Source organism: Pelodiscus sinensis, chromosome 1 (genome assembly GCF_052426305.1).
Source record: "Pelodiscus sinensis isolate ZL-2025 chromosome 1, ASM5242630v1, whole genome shotgun sequence".
In the NCBI taxonomy this organism is placed as follows: Eukaryota; Metazoa; Chordata; order Testudines; family Trionychidae; genus Pelodiscus; species Pelodiscus sinensis.
The window spans coordinates 166010749-166031905 of record NC_143052.1 but is presented as its reverse complement, the minus strand read 5'-3'; the positions used below and the strand labels follow the sequence as shown (position 1 = coordinate 166031905).

Below are 21157 nucleotides of genomic sequence, written 5' to 3'. Positions count from 1 at the left end.
TGATTTTGCATCAAATTAGATAACACAATGCAAAATCTTAATGGAGACCAAATACTTTAGAGTTTTTAGTTTGATATAGCTAGTCACGGAAAACTCTAGGTTGGAGTGTAGAGTTGACTAGCTACATCCAAAAGTTACCTGTACCTTCACCAGGAGATACACACACGTTTTTCTTGATGCAAAAAATACTCCCACCTCCTGCCCTCAGTGACCACATGGCCTAAAAGTTGGAAGGTGCACAACTCAAACGTTAATGTTTATGCCCATGCAGTCTTTAGACTTCACGAATCAAGAAGGTAGTTATTAAGAATTTCTAGGGACATATTTCATGAGACTTCAGTTGTGATTCAGGACTTATGAATTTGTCACTGACTCACTGCTGTTGGTACGACTACTTGTTCAACTGGTATCTCCAGGAAACTGCTTCCTTCTGCTAACTAGCATGGTGTAGCACTGTTAGAAGCATAGCATGGTGTGGCACTGTTAGAAGCATTGCATATGATGAGAGAAAAGTTTTCCAAGCATCTTGAAAATGAGTAGATTTTGTGTTACCCATCCTTCTGAGATAGCTTTGAACGCATTTTGGCCTTATCCTATGCCTCCTCTGAAGAGACAGGACAATTTGTGTGTGGAGAATGTTCCTTATTTCAATAGCTCAGTAGTTAATTTTAGGACTACTCTGAAAGTGAGACACATAGCAATAGACAGAGCTTCTGCTGAGGTTTCTCAAAGTCTGCAACAATCCTACTCTCAATTTAAGTCTTTAGCTGAAGGGAGACTGACAGTCATGCTGAACTCTGGGTCTATCTAAACGAGGAACTGACAAGAAAAAAGGTGCGTTTTAAAAACGCAGACACTACTTAGCACCTAGCAAAGATGCAGTTCAACACTTAAAATCATAAACTTTAAAAACAACAAAAGGTCTGGTAGCACTTTAAAGACTAACAAAACATGTAGATGGTATCATGTGCTTTCATGGGCACAGCCCACTTCTTCAGATGACCGGAGTTATGAGTTTAGGATGTGCAGACCCAAAATAAATAGTGGGGGGGAGGAGAGGGGGGGAGAGTTAAAAGGAAAAAGAGAAAGGGGCGGGAAACAAGGAGCAGAGGGAATGAAAATATCAAAGGGAAAAACAAGTAGGCAGATAGCTCATGGTGACGTAATATACAACATGACCAGATAATATGATTTAAATTTTTTTTGTGCCATATTCTTAGGCATGTTTCCAATTGGAAAAAAAACAAAAACAAAAAACTTTGTGTCAGAGGCTTATGGAGTGCACACAGTTCAAACTAATGCTTCAGGGCATAAGTCAACTTTTGACTACCAAGGACTGGAAAGACATCTGTCACGTGGACAAGTTATTCTATAACTCCCAATATCAGGCTTTCCTCTAGAACTTTCTGGCATCAACCAATCAGAACCAGGATACTGGATGAGATGGACCACTGATCTCATTCAGTATAGCCATATCTGCATTAAGAGTCAATGCAGGAAATTGCTTGACAGCTGTTAGGAGCTGAAAGGTCTCCAGCCTTCAGAAAACGTTAGCAAAGTTATTCAAATGTGGCTGTGTAGTATTTGGTGAGCTTCATTAGGCTAATCACAATCTGCAAGTCTGCATGGTGCATTAATTTATTACCATTTATTAGAGGTAGAGCCAGAGGAAAAAAACAAGAATCAATAAATATATTTCCGGTGAAACTCTAACATGGTATCAACAGATCTTGTGACAAAAATAAAAAGCAAAGAGGAAAAAATTGCTGTCTTAAATAAACGTGGCTCAAATATTCTATACAACGTGTGAAGTGCAATGATCAGATTACTTGCTGTACACCATTATACATCAGCAGCAATTTAGCCTTGCTTTTTTCCTCAGATTTTGTTTCCACAGCTCCCATGGAAACTACTATAAGGCCAGGTTTAAACTACAGATAAGATCGAAGCAGCCACAGTTGATCTTCCAGGGTTTGACTTAGCGGGTCTAGTGAAGACACACTAATTCGAACTGAGAAGGTGCTCCTGTTGATGTCCGTCGTCCTGTTTCTACGAGGAGTAAAAGCAGTCAAAAGGACAGTGTGCTCCGTTTGACTTCTCGCAGTGTGGACATCACCAAAACTCAAGTTAAGATACACAACTTCAGCTACGTTAATTGCTTAGCTTAAGTTGAAGTATCTTAATTTGAACTTATCCATTAGTGTAGACCAGGGGTAACAGATTAAAGTAACTAGGTTTTGAGGGTAAGTTACCATACTAACAAGAAAAATCCAGTGCACCACCCAACTTTGTGAAATGCTGAGATGCATTTACATATCTAAGGCTGTGTCTAGACTACATGGCTCCATCGACAGAGCCATGTAGATGAGGGTTGTAGGCAAAGGGAAATGAAGTGGCGATTTAAATAATCGTGGCTTCATTTAAATTTACATGGCTACCGTGCTGAGCCGACAAACAGCTGATCAGCTGTTTGTTGGCTCAGCGCGCTAGACTGTACTCTCCCCTGCCGACATCCAAGCCCTTTGTCGGCAGCCCCGTTATTCCTCGTGGGATGAGGTTTACTAGGGCTGCCGACAAAGGGCTTTGATGTCAGCAGGGGAGCATCCAGACTAGCGCGCTGAGCCAACAAACAGCTGATTAGCTGTTTGTCGGCTCAGCGCAGCAGCCATGTAAATTTAAATGAAGCGGCGATTACTTCAATCGCCGCTTCATTTCCCTTTGCCCAATAAACAAATCTACATGGCTCCGTCAACGGAGCCATGTAGTGTAGACGTATCCTAAGGGTCTACTCCTGCTATCTTCATTCATGCTGAGCAATATCTTACTTATTGAGTAATAATGCCCAACTCTTATATTGTGTTGTCATCCCTAGATCTCAGAGTGCTTTACAAAATAAGGTGAATATTATTACCCCGGGTTTGCAAATTAGGAGCCAAAGTGACTCGCTGAGCGTAACACGAGTCAAGTAGCAACGTGGGGAATAGAACCTCCCAGGATTCCTAACTCACAGGCTACTGAACCACATACTTCCACAGTAAAGGTACTTTCTCCAACACGATAAGGTGACACAATTGAGTCCTAAATGAAAAGTTCCTGGAATCGGCTGCTGCACATGACACTATGCATCTTACTGCGTTTCCTGCCAGCTTTAAAAGGGGTACCACATGCCTTTAGAACTGGTGCATATACCTGGACCTCCAGATTGGACAAATATTTATTTATAATTCTAAATATAAGGAAAGAAAATCCTGATCCTAATGAAGTCTGGGGGACTTTTGCCATTAACATCAATGGGGCCAGGATTTCACTCCACGTAAATTTTTATGTTGCCACTCCATTAATGGGAAATTCTTTTCTTTTTCCACTGATAAGACCTAGCCAGTACAGCATCAGGGCTACCTGAGACATAAGGGCAGGGGCATGTGGCGTACCTCAAAGAAGGAAGCATTAGGATTAGTCTCCATTCACAATTGATTCCAAGCCTTTCTGACGAGACTACCATCAAGGATGGTGATTATGACGTTGATATTTATTTTTTTAATACATATATGTATTAGGGATGTTAAATTGCGTTTAATCAGCTAATTGACTAGTTGATAAGCGGGGGTGGGGAGAACATCAGAGCCACAGTGGGGTTAGCTCCTGGTCCCGTGAACTAACCTCGCAGCAGCTCTGCCTTTTAAATGTATTAAGAGCAGTCAGGCTCTTAATACAGTAAACTTCCGATAATCCGGCACCTTCAGGCCCCAGAGGGTGCCAGATTATCAAATATGCCTGAGTACTGGAAGGGGGGCTAGGAGGGGTCTGGAGTGGAAGGGGTCGGCAGGGAACTGTGCAGCGTGGGAGAGGGTGGTGCTGCAGGACCAACCCATCAGCACCCCAGCTGCTCTGCCCCCGGCTTCCCCAAGTCAGCCGCTGGTCAGTTTCAGTAGCCGCTGACTTGGGGAAGCTGGAGGCAGAGCAACTGGGGTGCTGCCAGGTTGGTCCCGCAGCGCCGACCCGACCCTCACCTGAGCGGCGCTGCGGGACCAACCCGGCAGTACCCCAGCTGCTCTGCCCCCGGCTTCCCCAAGTCAGCCGCTGCTGAAACTGACCAGCGACTGACTTGGGGAATCCGGGGCAGAGCAGTTCCAATTATGCAGCTGGCAGGAGCACTTCCGGGTTCCAGCTGGTGCCAGACTATCAGGAGTGCCGGACCACTGGATGCTGGACAATTGGAGTTTTACTGTACATTTAAAAGGCTAAAGTGCAGCCGGGAGGGACCAGGCACAAGCTAGGACAGCTGATTCCTGGCTTGCGCCTGGTTCCCCCCCACTGCACCTTAGCCTGGTGGCTCTTAATACATTTAAAGGGCAGAGACACAGCAGGAGGGACTGGGTGCGAGCCGGGAATCAGCTGATTCCCGGCTCGTGCCTGCTCCCCTGCTATGCCCGTGCCTCCCCTGCCCCTTCATGGAGATGGTGCTGGGGGGTAGGGGGAACCGGCTTTTAAGCCAGCTCCTCAAGCACTGGCTCCTGTTCCCCACCCCCTTTCTGCCTCTGATATGTATTTCTAGTATGTATGCATGTATTTATGTATGTATGTATGTATGTATATTTACAATGAGGACACCTCTGGACTGATAGTGGCAACTCATTTCACAGAGGACACTGATGAAGAATAACCATGGGAGAGTCCTGAGAGGCCAGAGGTGATTTAGTTGCAGGGCAACAGCATGCTGCTCAGGATTTTTTCCTGTAGCAGGTCAGTTCTTACACCACATTAATGGTGAGCTTGGGAAGTGGGAGGGAAAAGGCAATTGTGAGAAAGGGGGCCACTTGGCTCCCTCTCAATAGTGTGTCTATGGTGGGAAAGGGAGAAGGCGAGGACAGGGTCTCCATGTGTTTTAGCTGCTTATCTGAACTCTCAGTCCCTTGAAAGTTTTGCAGGCCGAGAAATCCAAACTGAAGTCACCTAAAATTCTCCAGGAAATAACTTCCCCAGCCCAGTTCAGAGCAGCTCTAAAAATTCTCTCAGGAAAATATTTTGAAACGTTGGCAACTATGCTTATACTAGTAACTTTTGTAAAACATCTTTCCTGTTACAAGCATGATGAAGTGCTGAAGAATTCTTTTAAAGTGACCTTTCTATGTTAACAAAACCACCTTGCTCAAACAAAATTAATAATGGAAAAAAGCCTCACTTATGATGTAAGGAGTTAAAGGAGTGTTATATGACCTATAACAGTCTTGTGACAAAGGGAGGATACTTGTACATAGTATTTCAGGAAGGAGTGTGCAAAATACAGAATATCTTTGGATTAAAGTCTTTGGGTTAATAGGTGCAGATAGCAGGGGAATGCTGCCAAACTCATTTCTCTCTCCAGCTGGATCAAGCCACATATGCATTACTTTCAACTTCTACAAAGCTAACCTTTCACACAGTTTCTCTCAACTCATTAAGCCCTACTCAACCTTTCAACTCATTAAGCTCTACTCACAAACCATCTCACCATCATTTAACGGTTCTAAACCATTCTAGCTAAGATTTCATAATGGAATTTTATATTCCATGCAGAAAGCAAATTACAAGCCAACAAAGAAAATCTCTCATATTAAAGAAAAATTAAAACAAGATCAGCTCCCTTTAAACTGCTTTTGTTTCCATTTTCATATTAAAATACCCATTCCATAAAAACAAAAACAACATCCAAAATTAAAACTATATATATTTTCAAAGCTCAATCATGTTAAAAGGAGGTTTCTCATCAACTTCTGTGGGTTTTGGACTTGGACCTAATTGTTTTCCAGTTATGTAAACCGGTAGTAAGTTTTTCCCCTTTTCATGTTTGTACTGAATTATCTGCTGTATAAATGGAATACATCAGGGATCAAGTGAATATTAAATGTTTGTAGTACTGCATGCATGGAAAAGCTTTACAGCTCATTCCTGGCCTTTTAAAATTGCTCTTAATCATCCGATTTAAAGGCTACTCCCTTAAGTGTGAGAAAATAGGATAGTTTAGTGAATAGAACCTGGGACTGAAAGACAAACTCAAATTCCAATCCTAGCTCTGCCAAGTGACTCACTGCATGGCCTTGGGCAAATCAGCTAATTTATGTGTCTGATTAATCCTCACAGCATTCCTGAGAGGAAGACAGTGAGGATTAGTTAATACTTGTACTAAACTTTAAAGAACATAGGAGCTACTACACTGAGTAACAATCAGCCTTGTCTACACTACACAATTTGGTTGGCAAAAGGCAGCTTTTGCTGACAAAGCAGCGAAGGTGTACACACTACATAGCTAGGTTTGGTGGCAAAATTATTCTGCCTCACTGCCTTGATGAAAGGCATAAAGCTGTGTGGGGCAAAAGTAAGTGACAATGGGACAGGGTAGACGATATAGCTGGTTCTCCCAGTATCCCACAATGCTCACTATTCTGAATTTGGCTGCCCTACAGGTAGGTACTGCTCTCCTTTCAAAGCTTCGGAAAGCTTTGACATTCCTCAGCATGGAGAGGATACCACTCCAAAGCCTCCTGTGGTCAGTTGCACAGTGGGATAGATACCCACAGTGCACTGCTCTCTGGGCTGATGCAAGAGCTGCTACTATGGACACACTCTGCAGACATAAGGTTCATTGTGTGAACATGCAATAGTGGTTTACAGTCCTTTAATTAAAGCGGTATAGCTTTTGTCGTCAAAACTCTATAGTGTAGACAAGGCCTAACTTGGTCTTCCAGTGGCACGCTCCAGAGGACAGTGTACAAGCTGCACAGTAGGTAGATAAAGGCAATCTGCCACCTCTCCTCCACCCCCAACATTCAGTCTGATCCTGATACCTAATAGTCAGAAATTGGTTTAAATGCATGAAATTTTATATTCTTTTCAAAATATATTGTTTGTTCTAACAATTGAATAGTCTCATTATCTGTGCACCAAGTAATTGTAATTCCACAAAACAGGTCAGGCTATGTAACAAATGTTTTGTGAACATCTTTATCCTGTAAGGTTAGTGGTTATACTTCTTCCATTCACAAACACAAAGCAAATACTGACCAATCACAACGGCTCTAGGGGACATGAACTTTCACCCACTCACGGAAACTTAAGTTACTTTCAGCTGGGGGAAATTCTGCACCACTGCAACATTTTGTATTGTGCAGAGATGAATAGTTATTTAACATCACTTCCTTTTCCCCCACAAAAATGGGCTGCAGGCCACCTCTGAATCTGGGCAGAGTCCAGCTTGCACAAAGACCACACTAAAGGGCTTGAGGGGGGGGGGGGTAGGGAGTAGAGTTCCTAGCAGCTGCAGTTCCCCACATGTCCTAAGGGAAGGGGATGGTGGCATTCAGGACATTCCTCACAAGCCTGGGACCCAGAACCATCCCTGGGCAACAAGGGGCTGAGTCTTTGGGCTGAGATGCAAGCCTGCCACTGGATTCTGGGAAAGAGGGGGCTGGAGGAGTCATGGCTGGATGCAGGTGGTGAGCAGGTATCTGGGCTAGGAGGGCCCTCATGGCTGGGCTGGGGGGAGAGGGGGGGAGAGTTCAGATGTAGTGGCTGGTGGGGAGGGGTTGCAGATGGAATCAGGAGGAGGAGTTGTGGGTATCTGGCTCTTGGCTGGGCTGGGGTCAGTGTTCACTGTAAAGCTGTTCACTTGTGCAGTTGCTCAGGAGACATTCAAATGCCTCCTAGCTGATTAGCAATGCACCCACAGGTAGGCGAGTACCATGAAGGTAATGAAACCTTTCCTTTGAGAGTGGAAAGGGAGTGAGCCAGGCAGGGCAAGAGGCACCTGTAACCAAGAAGAACTATTTCTTCTCTTCCTCTCCCACTGCCCAAGGGCAGGAGGCAAAATTTTATCAGAAGGCAGGAGATGGGTAGAGAGATTAGAATTTTTCCATTCAATTTAAGGTATTTTAAAACCATTTCAAGAATGTTTTTAGCTCTTAGAATATACCCCTGCTCATCCAGTCTACCTCTGTGAACAGAGACATGCTCTCCTACCACGCTCGAGGATCAGAATAGTGCAACAAGAATGTATTTAGACTGTGCCATAACATTTGACTTGGTAATACTACCACAAATGATGCCATGGTTTGGGAATCGTGTCAAGACTCCTTTTGGCATACGCAGGTATCATGGAGGCAACGTGTTTGGATCAACACCAATGTTCCCCCTAATGTTTAGATTTTTTTACTATCTGTGTGCATAACAATTGGTATGTGCACCCAGGCATGTGTGATAGTGCATCCTCAGTAGAAACAGAACTCAGAACAGAACAGAACCAGAAACAGAACAGAAACAGTAGAATGAAGCTCTGGCCACTTTGCGAATGGTGCCCTTTGAATCTCTCCTGAACAGCTGCACAAGAGCCCGGCTTACAGAGAACACTGGCCAGCACGCTTGCGGCTTGGAAAAAGAATATACATTTGCCAGACTTAAATCAAGAAAACCATCAAGCAAATAAATTATTTTCAAGTTTCTAACATACACCTAAGTATATCAGGCAGCCCGCTTTGAATAGCCACAAGGTAGAATAAAAGTCACTACACATAAAGTACTGTAGCTTCCCCTAATCAAAGCCTCTCCCAGTTCAGTAGCCTATCGATATCAACAAATCATTCCTTCAGTCAGACTCCTGCCATGTTGTACTCACATGAATCAGAATTAGAGATGATCTATTTCCAAGCAGGACCCTGAGACTAACTCATATCATGACAGCATGATCATTACCACACCACATCACAATGTTGTTCTTCTGGTTAGAAAAAAAAAGGCAACCATGCTATGCTGGAGCATTGCAAAGTCTGGTACTTTGGGACCTACTGCACATGTCAGGCTTACCAACAAAATGGCAGGTGACTCTGGAAATCTTGTGATGCATAGCAACAGCACAAAAACCATATACAATTACAAACTATTGGGGGGATTGTTAAACCTGAATGTATACTTAACAGGATTCTCATTTCCAACTCTCCAGATACTTCTGCATTTGGATTTGTGTACTGGGACAAGATGGAAGTGTGTCAGGAATCAAGTGGGAAATACAGAACTCTGAATGTCAGATGCCCATGCTGGCAGTGATGCAGCTGTAAATGACCCAGCACTGTATATAAATCTTTCTAGATGTCAGGAGAGGTCTGCAATTTTCACATCTGTAGTTCTCACAGATAACTCAAATGTATATACAGTAAAACTCCATTAGTCCGGCATCCAATGCTCTGGGACTCCTGATGGTCCGGCACCATCAGGAACCCGGAAGTGCTGGGGCAGCCGGACAGGCTTCCCCCATTCAGCAGCTGCTGAAACTGACCAGCAGCTGAATCGGGGAAGCCGGGAGCAGAGCAGCTGGGGTACTGCCCGGTTGGTCCCGTAGCGCTGTCCCTCGGGGCTGCGGGACCAACCCGGCAGCACCCCAGCTGCTTTGCCCCAGGCGTCGGGACTCAGCCGCTGCTGAAACTGACCAGCAGCATCAGTTTCACCAGCAGGCTGAATCCAGACACCTGGGGCAGAGCAGCTGGGGTGCTGCCGGGTTGGTGTCATAGTGCCGCCCCTTGGCACTGCGGGACCAACCCAGCAGCACCCCAGCTGCTCTATTGCAGGCATCCCCGATTCATCTGCTGCTGAAACTGACCAGCAGCGGCTGAATCAGGGACGCCTGGGGCAGAGCCAGACTATTGTAAGGGGGGGGCTATGAGGGGTCTGGGGTGGCATCCCATCCCACCCCACTCCAGACCCCTCATAGCCCCCCCTTCTGATAGTCTGTCATATCTGATAATCCGGCACCCCCTGGGTCCTAAAGGTGCCGTATTATCGGAAGTTTACTGTACTTCTAATTATCAAATCTGCCATTGCTATTGCCTGTGTCTTCCTAATAACAGATGTCCCCTGCCCCAGAGAAGTATCTTCAGTGTAAGAAGATCATGACATCACATCTGTAAGGAAAGTCCCAACCTTGGGATTATTTTCTTCTGCTCCACCTCAATGTTCTCACTCCGAGACTTTCATCCTCTCCTCTCCAAAAGCACAGAGACTGGTCGGACTGGGAGATGGAATTACTCTGTGTCCTGGAATGTTTCATTTAGGTACCTCTCTGTCTCTTAGCTCTTCCAGTTCAGCAACTTCAGTCTCAAGAACTCAGGTACTGTGTCTGAGTGCTATGAATAGCTTGCATCAAATGCATACATGCACCTGCTCACAAGGCAGATAATCTTACATGCTGCATTCAGATTGCACTCTGATGCTGGACTTCTGCCTACGTTCGTTCGTTTTCTCTCTCTCATGCTTATTTTGAAATAGTTTATTTCAAAATTGGGAGTGTTACACAGCACTTATTTCGAAATAGAGCGCTCTTCCTCTGACTTCCCTTACTCTTCATACAATGAGGGTTACAGGAGTTGGAGTAAGTCGTCCTTCAGCTTGACAGTATTTTGACATTATTTCAAAATAACTGCCTGCTGAGTAGATGCGGACTAAGTTATTTTGAAATAACACGAGTTATTTCAAAATAATGTTGCTGTGTAGGTGTACCCTCAAACAATGATTATTAGGTGTATCTGGCTCTCTCACTCGCTCTCACTCACTCTAAACTTTATCACAAAACTATCCTGCTCACTAGTTCTTGTCCTGCGTGCCAGCTGCTGTGCTTGCTTAGGGCTTTTTAAAAGAGTTAGCCACACCCTTTCACCAAGGCAAATTAACGGGATTAGGGGTTCAGCCCAAGGGCCATAACCTCAGGTGGTGGATCACTCCATGGAAGGCACTGCAGTCAGGCTCATTTACACCAGCCAACAATCTGGTCCAAGGATTCACTTAGTCAAATATCCCCTTATGATTTTTTTTAAACTGTTCATGGCTAGAAAAAGGATCTTGACATTTTTTAATAAATATCACCAACTCAGGAACTTTTAAAATGTGTTTTTAAAAATTGTATCCGCAGAGATGTTTTTATACTCTATACTGAATCTGCTTCAGAAATATAAATCTTTATTCTGGATGGCAAAATGCAGACAATATTAAAAATGGTATAATTTGATGCCCATTTAGAAAAGGTAATTCTTACACACTTCTGTAAGATATTCTCCATAAATTATGGCTAGCAAATTTTACATCATCATAGCAGCTATATGCATTATAATGTAGCTTTCTGGTTCCTTTGTGCAAATATTTTTCTTAAGGTCTGCACTTCTGCTAGGGAATGGACCGTAAAAGGAAACCCATAAAGACACAGAAAAACAAAGTACAACATTCTATTTGTATAAACCTACTCCTATTTTGCTGGGCTGCCTCATTGAAAAAGCAAATGTGAATTCAGCTCATACAAAAACAGAGTTAAGTTTTGCCCAGAATGTGTGTGTGGCCTGGGTTGATCGAATGACTGAAAATCCACAAGCTTAACCTCTAACTTTAATATTTCCCCTGAGCATCATTCTCTGTTGCTTTATATAAAAGCTGCTGTATATGATTGGGAAGGGCAAGAATTAGAATAGAATTCTTTCTATAAAGTTCTTACATATTCCACAGGCTTGAAGGATTTGAGTGTAGATGCTGGACAGCCACAGGAAGTGAGATCAGTGTAGAGGCCTTCTTCCAGCACACAATGATTGTCAGCAATTTCCCCTTGATAAAACAGGAGCCAACTGAAAGAATAAGTATAACAAAAAAGTTTAATAGATGCAGTCAGTTAAGTTCTGTCAAGATCAAATATTTTCAAGGTGAATAGGAAATAAAACAAGGATTTTTTTTTAAAGTAGTACAGGGCATCCCCACTATACATCCAAGATTTGTTCCAAAAAACGTGGATGTAAAGCGTAATGACAAAGCAGGGAATTTTTTCTCCCCCCACAGCTGACTTCTGCTTGTGTGAATTGATTTTTTTTTTTTTTGCATGACGTGAAAATGGGGAACGGGAGGACTTCTAGCGCAACAGTTTCTACAAACATCAAAGACATTAATGCAGATCCAACGTATGCCAGGGCAATGTATAGCAGGGACACCCTGTACTATAAAAAAAGTGAAACCAAAGACTAATTCAATTTTCTGCTTCTGCTGCATTTCTACATGGTATACAAATGTCAACCTGGACTTTAAAGGGGGTTATTGGAATGCAGCTAGATTTACTCTATCGATTCACTGAAATTTTGAACAAATCATAAAGGCAGATTCAAATCACAACAATTGGCAACTTTCCCATAGGAAAGGAGGGGAGGGAACACATTAAGTCTCTTTCTTTCAGAAAGAAGAGCGTTATCACGGCAGGCTGCAAGACAGTAGGTATATGACAAGATGGAGCAGGATGGTAGTGCACTGGATACATCTGACCATTTGAAATTTAATGTAGGTTAAAAAGTGCTCTCTAACTACTTAAAAATGGTGGTGGGTAAAACAATACACTTACCATCCTCGAAGAACCTTAAAAGAACATGGTATGAATGATGTAAAATCAGAAACTTCTGCTGTGAAATCTACACATGCTCCTTGGAAATGTGTGTTACTGAAAGCTTTGAGCTACAAGAACAACAACAAAAATATGATGACTAGAAAAAAATGTACTCATCACAATAAGCAGAGCAAGCTGCAGGCATAGGGAAATATTACTGCAATTTACAGAAGTACTAATGCATATCTAATGGATTCCCAAGAAAATTTAAAAAAGTCTTAAATTTCCATAGCACCTTTTCTTTTGAGGTTCCAAAGCCTTTTATGAACTATGACCAGATATTGCAGTCCTTAATTGAGAAAGAATCTCCTACCGATATCAATGGTAGTGATAGTACATATATACTCATTTGATGATACCAGGAGTGTTGCCAGATAAGGCACAATAATAGGATTGAAAAATCTGGACTCATACAAATAGCACCATTCAGATGTAGTGAGTTTTTGGGTACAGGTCAGCAACCAAATGGAGCACAACAAGAAGGGAAAAAGAAAGAAAGTAATTTTAAAAAAAAGTGTGTTAGAATCATCTCTCACCACAATGAACAGAGAGAACATTTTATTTAAAAAGCTTGCACTAGAATTTCTGGTAAGACTTGCTGTGTCAGGTGTGTCTGAAGTCCAACCCAACAAGTTTGCAAACACGGATGCTCTTATAAAGAGTTTTAGAGCCATTTAGAACTACATCTTGAGCAGGAGGTGTTTGACAATCTCTCCATCAAAAGGAAGTGCTGCATTAAAAGATGTTAAAAACAAAGTCTATAGCAAAATACAGCCCATAGTCCACAGTATGGGGAAGAAGCTAAGAATTCTGCACCCCTCAGGCAGTTCCTGGATAATGGATCATCTCAGAGATGGCTATTGCTGTGCTGAAGTCTAATGAGCAAGAGCAATACAATGAAAAAGTAAGGCAAAAAGGAGGAAGAAATCTCATTTGCATTTCTACCATTGTTTTTGACAAGAAGGTTCAGATGTCATTTAACCACGTACTTTAATTCCTCAACACACTGCTGGATTGCTCTCTCTAATGTATTTTCTAAAGTGGGGGAAGGAGGGGAACCTAAGGCCCAGGGGCTAGATGTGGTCCCCAGCTTGCTTAGATCTAGCCCCTGGGGCTCCTCCCCAGCATTGAGGAGCCCCTGCTGCCTGCCACCCCTGACTGATTCTTCTGTGGTCAGCGGCCCCCAGCCCCAAAAAGTTTCTCCACCCCTGCTCTAAAGCTATGCCTAATCTTCTGGTAAATGCTTGACACAATGATTTCTGCAATTAGAACCATGGCACAAAGATGCACACAACACCACTTGCAAGGTTCTGAGGACCCATTCTAGGATCAAGTGGATTAATTTTTTGTAGTGCCATTCAGAGTAGGACATTTATCATCTGAATTAACAGAATTTACCATAGTATTTTCTGTTTTAAGATTAGCGATCAGCTGGTAGACTCTGACAATTGATTTTTAATGGAACCCATCATACATGTTTGAAATCTGACCACTAATCTAAAAAACTTCACTTGTTTTCTGAGTGCTAGTGCCATTTCATAACACACTTGAATTGCACACTCCAGAAGGATACTCAGTCTTCAAATATATCTAAGTTGTTTTGTAGGTTGCCTTTAAGAGTGCCTTAGTTAAGACAGGATACAATGGACACTATCAGGTAATGTGACCAACTTTTATCAGGTGTTATGAAAGTTACCTGATAGTTTCAAGACTGATGAAAGCTGCTTCTATTTACTTCTTATTTTATAATGGACTTCTGGTGCCATAAAACCACTTATTTAGTTTCCTCTACAAGGGAAAACTCTACTATAATACATAGGCTCTAAGCAGGGGCCTCTATACCACTTCTCCATCCAAGGGATACATGGAGCATAAAGCCCTAAATGGCCCCTCTGTACTGAGACAAATTTCACACTAAAATTTGAAACAGCATTGTATAACATAGCAGCAAAATATTGTTGCCAGTACTCCTCCCATCCTCATGCCCCAAAGTGGCCCCTCTCCTTCCAAAGAAAAGAAATCCAATCTACAGAGACTGAGAAAAAGCCAAAACCACATATTAGAAAATTGTTTTATGGAAAAACAGTCTTTTTTTTTTTTTTAAAGAAACTAATGTAATTCCAGTTACAAAGAACAAGAAGGGTGTAATCTTGCCCTTATGTGACAACTGTGAATTGAAAAAGACAAGCCAGTCACACAGACTGGATACACTGCTGCCGATTCTCCTGTGTTTGGACTTGTATTACTGAGCACAACATTGATATTTGTATTGCACTTTTCATGCATAGATCTAAAAATCCTTTACAACTGAAGGTAAGTGTCATTTTTTCCATTTTTACCAAAGCAGAAAACAGAAGCACAAAGATGAAGACATTTGCCCATGGTCAAACAGCAGCTCAGTGATAGAGTCAGAAACAGGATTCACATCTCCAAGTTCCTAGTTGGTGCTTGACACTACCTCCCTGTAGCATGTGCCCCAGGCTATGTGACAGGATTAGAAAGATTGGGATGGGGAAAGTCAAAGAACATATAATGTGTTAAATAATGACTGAGAAAAATGTTCTTCTCCAAATGACTAGAAAGAAAATAGTTGAATGGAGAGATCTGATGGTCTTGACTTCAGAATAATCAGAGAAGAAAACATTCCAATAGTGATATCACTGCATTTATACAGTCTGATTACAAACACAGACTGAACTAGTTATAACTTAAAACACATTAAATCTAATAAATCTGATGTGGATAAAAGAATCCATTTAAAAGCTCCATTTCTTCAACAGGCAGTAAGTGGAAAAGATACACAGTGCAAAGTTACTAGAAGTATGTATACGGGTCTGCTAAAGTATTTGAACAAGCCAACTGCCACAGGCAGATTAATGAAAATACTTTGATTTTCCTTGGGAGAGTGAAGGAAAAATATTGTTTTATTTTTCATGAATATAGCTATTGTATTTTAAACCTGGAGATTTCAGTCTTACTTGGAACATGCATGTAGTTTATGAAGGAGTCTGGCAAAGAGGAAAGATCAAGACCCACTTATTGCAAGATTTCAGAATACAACACTTAAGGTCAGCTGAAAGAAATAGCAAGTGAAAAGGTTTCTCTCTTGTGCAAAGTGAGTAGGATTTCCTTATTTTGTTATCTATGCCTATAATAATAGATAGGAAAAAAATTTGCAGAGCTATATTGGTACAATGAGGATTCAGACTTGTAAAGTTCAGCATTCAGCTATGTTAAGGTTTCCCTAACTCTGGTGAGCCATCCGTAGTAATTATTGCAGACATGCTAATTGTAATATTATCTTTACACTAGAAGAAGGACAGATTTATTTTCTCAAAAACTTTTACTTACCCTGACTCAATAAGGGTACGTCTAGACTACATGCCTCTGTCGTCAGAGGCATGTAGATTAGGCTACCAGACATAGGAAAATGAAGCGGCAATTTAAATAATCGCCGCTTCATTTAAATTTACATGGCTGCCGCGCTGAGCCGACAAACAGCTGATCAGCTGTTTGTCGGCTCAGCGCGATAGTCTGGACGCGCGGGTGTCAACATCAAAGGTATTTGTCGACCACCAAGGTAAACCTCATCCCAGGAGGCATACCTGGGTGGTCGACAAATACCTTTGATGTCGACACCCGCGCGTCCAGACTATCGCGCTGAGCCGACAAACAGCTGATCAGCTGTTTGTCGGCTCAGCGCGGCAGCCATGTAAATTTAAATGAAGCAGCGATTATTTAAATTGCTGTTTCATTTTCCTATGTCTGGTAGCCTAATCTACATGCCTCTGGCAACAGAGGCATGTAGTCTAGACGTACCCGATGTGATCTTAACAAGTTCCCCACAACACCTTAGTTATAATAAAGTATGTTTTCCCCTACGGTAACTATGACAATTTGAAGATAGCAGTTACTTGCTTTCCTCCTTCCTTAGCTTCACCTCAGAGCTCCTGTAACAACTCAAGAATGTGATCACATTAACATTTTCATCACTTTTTCCTGTGGCAAGTGACATCAGGGCAGCATGACATGGCATACATATTTGTACAGAGCAAGTGATTTAAAAAAAAAAGTTTCTGATGTAGCAGTGGGTGGAAGAGAGAGAAAGAAAGAAGCAGTATTGCAAGATTGAATCAGTTGCAAGTAGTTTCTCTGTTGCTGATGGGTAAGAATCATCAAAGGTTTGGATACTTATATTAACTATTTGAATCTCTTAGGTTTGCAAAACAGGTTTAAGACATTCACAGGAACAGCATTTGACAAATTCTGAAGAAGAATGAAGTTGAGGAAACCGAGAAAAAAGTTATTAAAACTAGCCGGAATCTCTGAAACAAATTTGGTTTGGTACCAGTTTCATTTTTCAAATCAATTATTTATCTGAAATGGATTACCAAACCTTCTTTGTGAAAGTGTATGGGATTTTTGGGAAGTGGCTGCCGTGGAATGAATAGGTCTGGCAGAAAATCAGTGTTTATGGCTAAAGCAATACATCAGTATGTCTTTAGCTAGCAAACATTTCCTGCACGCCTGAGTACACCATAAAAATTGTAGTACCTGAACATCCTTGGAGTGGAGAAAGGACCACCTGACCATAGCCTAATTAATGTAAAGTGTACATTGTCCACATGTAGATGTGTATAACATACATGTATACGCAATATGGATACTGAAGATGCTACCTAGATGATAAAATACTTAAATATCTTAAACTAGAGTTTCCAGTATTGTGGCATGCTTATTAAAACATGCATCTTTAGATGGGATTTTCTAAGGTTTTCTTTATTAAAAGTGACACAAAGAGAAAGAAAAAATTCTGTTGTTTATATCACATTGAACCTCTATTCCCAAAAGCACAGCTTTAACAGCTAATATTTCTTTTTGGGCAAAGAATGCCCTAATGAAAAGAGGAATGTAGTCAAGGAACTGAGATGCACCCAGTTAGAAGAGAATCCTTAGCAGATAAAGATTCTGGCTGAGCATATGCATGCAAAGAGGTTTCTAATTTTAGAAAGATTATGTACAAAAATGTTATGGATTTAACAGAAACTTATAAAAATTCAGCTAAAAAATGGAAACCCAAACTAAGCCATTCTGAAAACAAATTCATATTACAGTAAATCCTCTTATAATGAAGCAATATTGTCATAGAATTTTACTAAAATTGTTTTCAGCATTGAATTAGGATTAGCTATAAAGGGCTCCACTGTGTATTATTAACTCACTAATATGTGTTCAGTCAAACTTAGTGAGCTAGGGTGGAGAAAGGGAAGCTCAGAGCAATCTGGGGACTGCAGCTACAACAAAAGTCATGTATTTTATGAGGAGCGAGCAAAACTCCCCTCGTCACTCCATCACACAAGAAGCGTGGATACAAACGGCAGAATTGCTAAAAGAGATGATATTTTTAAAATCCACATTCAGGAAAACAAATAGCAGATAGTTACTTGTGCGGGCTTGTGGATGGTTTTTTGTAGTTCCAGTTTCATAATTATGTACTTCAGACATTAAGAAGTTACAGTTACAAAGTGGGACAGATTATTTACAAAGGAAAGATAATATCCCACAAAGAAAAAAGTAAATGAGTGTGACAGTGCTTTTCCAGAGAGGCAGAAAGACTGAAAGGGAGAACGTGAAAAGAAACAGTGAGACAGATTCAAAGTGATCCCAAGCCTATAAAGCTGATGGCACTATGGGGACACAACAAAAATGGGTGTGAACAGGAACACCATAATAAATGAGATTCCTGGCTAACTTAGCTTCTATTTATCTACTGGTTTCCTAAAGTAAGAGGTGGCTTTGTCACTGTACAGCAGGGACGTAAAAATGTGTTTACAAAAATGTAACCATGTCACTGTTAAAAATCATAATGGTTAACACATGCTGGCAGGCTCTGCAATATTAAAAAAAACTTAAATAAGTTTTATACTGTAGAGTCCATAGCAAAGCCACCCCAGGGACAAGGCCAGGGATGCTGCCAGCCCTACTCCTGGGGAGGAGACTTCATTGCAGCAATGAAGTCTCCTCCCGAGGATCGGGACTGGCAGAGGCTGCTAATTGGCCTCTCTCCCAGGGAGACTGTGTGTAACCTATGGAGAGGCAGGAGGGAGACAGCCAGGGGCTGCTCTGGACAGGGGCTGCTCTGGTGGGTCCCATGGGGCTCGAACAACCTCCTGCCCAGGGGAGGCAAGGAGATGTTCCAGCCCCAACCTCAAAGGTGAGGAACCCTTTTTGGATCAAGGTCCGCTGACCCATAGAAAAATCAGTTGGGGTGGGAGGGCCACACAAAAGTGAGAAACAAAAACAAAATAAAAACAACCTACCTCTCTCAACCTCTCACTAACGTGGCCCCCAACTGAGAAGCAGAAAGACATTCCCCACATTCCCCTTGCACACCAGAGGCCAAGGGGACACCCAGGCTAGTAGAGGGGTGGCGGAGTGGCTGGATTGCCAGCATAGGCTCCCCCAGTGCTGGAGAGAGACCCCTGAGGCTCAGAGGGCCAAATCCAGGCAAGGCAGGCCTTAGGTTCCCCACGCCTGCCCTACCAGTTAACCTTTTACATCCCAACTGTCCAGTAGATAGTGGTATTGAAGATCTTATCTGAGACAGCAAGCAGGAAATTGAACATACAGCAAGCATGCTTAGTAATATGCAATTTACTCCTAGAAATGGCATTATAGGACGTGAACATACCAAATGCGGAGGCTCGTTCTTGCCAAGTGGTTCCTGCATATTAAAAAAATATAAACACCATAAACAATTATTTTTAACAGGAATTCAAATCCCTTAAACTTTAAAAAATAGTTAGGCATTCTGAGGCTGAAATTCCTTTATATCTTATTCCTGACATTTTCCTCCTCAAGTCTCTGTGTAATTTGGGAGATATTGGCCCATGGCCTCTGTTAGCTTAGGCCTTGCAAGTTTAATATGTGGACACCAACATAACTAACTATTTAGAAATCCATTTGTAGAGTCAGAGCAACCCCTTTGTGTAGAGACTCAAACTTCTAAGGGCATAACTCCCCTTATTTCGAAATAACAAAACGAGCATCCACACTACCCAGCCTGTTATACTGAAATAATGGGCTTGTTATTTCAAAATAGTAACTCTAGTTCGTGAAGAGGAATAAGTTTATTTTGAAATACTTATTTCGGGAGTTATTATTTCAAAATAACCTGCTAGTGCAGATATAGCCTGGTAGTATAGATATAGCCTAAGTGTTGATTTATACCAATTCCTTATTAAGCCTTCCCATCGCCCATACACACACATTCACTACACTGCAATGCATCTGTTCAATCAAGAATGGTTAACCAATTTCAATATCCCTTCTAGTTTTCTGAATTTGAATGAAACATTTATTATATTGGTGGCTGGGTTGTTTGTTTGACAGTAGGGTTTTAGGAGTCCTGGAATTTAATCTGAGCAAGTTGTATTTTTATTTTTTGGGTTTGAAATAGAAAAGACAAAAACAATAAGCTATAGCTCAGTTTTAGCATAAAGCAATACAGGAAAATTAAAGATTAAAATACTTGACAAATTAGCAATAAGGCAACAGGTAGACTGAGTGGTAAATTCAGTTTTTAGGGCCAGAATAATCCATTTGTGGACATCTAGTAAAGGGACTGGAATCTAAAGTTCTCCTTGTGGAGTTTCCCTAGCATTTATTGTTGGGGGCTGGGTTGATGCAAAGTTCACATTGCACAATAATAGGGAGATTCAGTCCCCATAATTTGAATAGATTGTTATCAATTAAATAGATAAGTTAGCTTCATTTCCTTGCCTGAACAATAAAATCATTGTGCCACAGAATTTTGAATTCATGTTGCTTTCTGAACTTTCTTTTTGATGAATTACTACAATAACTCACCAACTTAAGGGGTCGAATTGACATGATGGTCTCACTGGATCCTCCCCAGTCAAAAAAGCATTTATATTTTCCTTTTTCCAGGATATATTGCTCTCCACAGAAATATTTCTGCTGATATGCAACCCACCTGAGGAGCGACACACATGAAACAAGCTGTGATGCACCATCCAAAAAGTTATCAGTAAGTTAAACTTAATAAAAAAAAACTTTCCAGGAAGTTTTATAAATGCTTTACCTGTTCATGTGACATTAATAAATTGTACATTATAGACTGTACAACATGTCTTGTGGTGTGCAGTAATAAGGCACGTGAATCACAAACCTAGAGCAATCCTGATTTTCTGCTTTTTGGCTACACAAATACTCTTGACAAACCCTTGCAGCATTAGATCTCTCTCCCCATTCTCAGGTAATTTCTTAGCATGAAGTGATAGCAGCCAAGTATCTAAGAGATTAAATACTCAACTGTCAAATACCTCTCTGCTTCATTAACACTTAAGTTGTTCCCAGACAGGACTTTCCCCCAACTCTTTCCAAGTTAGATTATTCTAAGGAAAGAAAGGAAGCAGGCAAGGAAGCTTTGATAGGCAGAGATAAAGGGACACTTGCAATGACTGGTAATTCGTTGTTATTTTCTTCTTCTTGAATTTGATTGCAAAATCCAAGGCAAACAGAAAATGTTTATAGTGAACACAACAAAAAGTGACAGCATGTACACATTACTGTCCTGGTCCACTTTTATAGAGTCTGTGTAATTCTTTATACTGTGTAAAGGTTTTCTTTAAAAAAAGTGTTTAAGAAAACTCTCTCTCTCATTCATATATATATATCAAACAAATTAGTAACTTGAAAAGGAAC

General features: G+C 41.5%; 1 protein-coding gene across 1 annotated transcript in view; it reads right to left on the bottom strand.

The window, feature by feature from the left end:
- CRYBG3 (crystallin beta-gamma domain containing 3) overlaps positions 1-21157 on the bottom strand; it is a 116835-nt gene that overhangs the window by 14613 nt on the left and 81065 nt on the right. Inside the window, exons 14-17 of the mRNA XM_075908983.2 lie at positions 20300-20426; positions 19122-19154; positions 12389-12498; positions 11504-11630 (exon numbers count right to left, since the gene is read on the bottom strand). Of these exons, the coding sequence (XP_075765098.2) occupies positions 11504-11630; positions 12389-12498; positions 19122-19154; positions 20300-20426 (397 nt within the window). The remainder of the gene's footprint in view (positions 1-11503; positions 11631-12388; positions 12499-19121; positions 19155-20299; positions 20427-21157) is intronic.